The sequence below is a fragment of the Entamoeba dispar genome, genomic scaffold (assembly GCF_000209125.1).
Source record: "Entamoeba dispar SAW760 scf_1105229462795 genomic scaffold, whole genome shotgun sequence".
In the NCBI taxonomy this organism is placed as follows: Eukaryota; Evosea; order Mastigamoebida; family Endamoebidae; genus Entamoeba; species Entamoeba dispar.
In genome coordinates, this window is record NW_001855371.1 from 4,096 (window position 1) to 5,752 (window position 1,657).

Sequence of the window (1,657 nt, forward strand, 5' to 3'; positions counted from 1 at the left end):
TTTATTGTTTTTATCTTTATTCATATTTTCTTATTCATTTTTCATTAATATTTCTTTTCATTCACTTTTTCATTGTATTCTTTTACTATTCTTATTATGTATTTTATTACTACTTCATTATTCTTCTTTATCCATTGAATGTGAATGTCTTATTTAGTTTTCATTACATTACACAATGAAGATATTCAATGAAGATAAATTATTATATTATTTATTTCAAAATCAATTTTTAAATAACAAAAATATTAAAATGTTATAAAAATCAAAATTAAATGAACTTAAAAATAAATAAAAGATGAAAAGTAAAACAATAACAATGATAATTGATATTGAATATGATAAAATGGATGTGTATTTGTATGATGGAAATGAATATGAAAGAATTGATAGAATGAAATATTTAAAAGAAGAAGAAAAGAAAATAATTGAAGAAATCATTTCCAATGATAAGAAGAATGTGAAAATTAGAAAAGAAAATATTAAAGGAGTAGAAATGATGATTAAAACAGAGAGTAAATTATCAATGATATTCAATAATATTAAGAAAGAAGTAGAAAAGAAAGGAGAAAATGAAAGAACAATCATTTGTATTCCTAATGGAACAAGTCAAGGAAATGAAAGAAGAATAGAAAATTCAACAAAACTAGGAAGATTAAATAATGTACAAATCATACGGAAATATCATATAATTGAAAGAATACATTCAGAAGAATATAACATAGAAACACCAATTCTTATCATAGAAAATACAGAAATAACATATGGAAATATTAAAAAAGAAAAAGATAAGATAAAAATAAGAATAATAAATAATATAAGAACAAACAATACAACAGAAGAAAATAAAGAAATCAATAGAATAACAACAGAAGAAAAAAGAAGAGAAAGGAATAATAATAAATAATAAAATAAAACAAGAAAACAAAATAAACACAAAAAGATGGAGATATAAAGAAATCAACAAAGAAACATATATTAAAACAATAATAGAAATGATAGAACAAGAAGAAGAATATTCAGAATATTCATCAGAAAGAGAAATGATAATAAATATCAAAAGAATAATATACAATAATAAAATCAATAAAAGAATAATTAGAAAAAGAAGAATAGGATATAATGAAATAATGATAACATCAATGTATTTTAATGAAATTAAAGATTTTATTAATTTAGAAATAGGAATTAAAAGATTTCAATGAAATATGGAACGATTTCATTTTAATCCAATTCCATTAAATGAATATTCAAGAAGATTCTTTCCTAATATTGAAACATTTCATATTTATAATAAAAAAGATAAAATATTTAATGATGGAAGAATATTTAAATATGTAATATGGTATACAATAGATTATTCAACATATTTATTCGAAAAAGAACAAGAAAATAAATATAAAAATATAGAATATACGGAATATGATAGAAAATCATATGGAAATACAATACCATCAGAAGTTAAATTACTTGGATATGGATATTTTGAATATTATAATGAATTAACATCAATTAATATACCAACAACAATTAATGAATTAGGAATTTGTTGTTTTTACAAATGTGCATCATTAACATCAATGAATATAGATAATATACAATTTATTAGTGAAAAAAGAATATTTATGAATGAACCAGTGTTATTTAGTTTTGAAGTACC

General features: G+C 19.6%; 2 protein-coding genes across 2 annotated transcripts, besides 7 other annotated features; both read left to right on the plus strand.

Annotated features, from left to right (window-relative positions):
* Positions 1 to 74: part of a microsatellite that runs on past the window's edge.
* Positions 1 to 129: part of a microsatellite that runs on past the window's edge.
* Positions 130 to 194: 65 nt separating this feature from the next.
* Positions 195 to 217: a sequence feature (AT_rich).
* A 14-nt stretch (positions 218 to 231) lies between these two features.
* Positions 232 to 323: a microsatellite.
* On the plus strand, positions 317 to 904 carry EDI_177490 (uncharacterized protein; the record flags this gene model as incomplete). Its single annotated transcript, XM_001740213.1, has 1 exon — positions 317 to 904. One exon carries the CDS (start codon positions 317 to 319, stop codon positions 902 to 904), a length of 588 nt encoding a protein of 195 aa, XP_001740265.1.
* Positions 772 to 938: a microsatellite.
* Positions 939 to 972: 34 nt separating this feature from the next.
* Positions 973 to 1,141: a microsatellite.
* Positions 1,142 to 1,205: 64 nt separating this feature from the next.
* Positions 1,206 to 1,657, plus strand: EDI_177500 (uncharacterized protein; the record flags this gene model as incomplete). The annotated part of the gene is made up of 1 exon (XM_001740214.1): positions 1,206 to 1,657. A coding segment is annotated over one exon (452 nt), but the record flags the coding sequence as incomplete, so codon positions are not given.
* Positions 1,282 to 1,313: a sequence feature (AT_rich).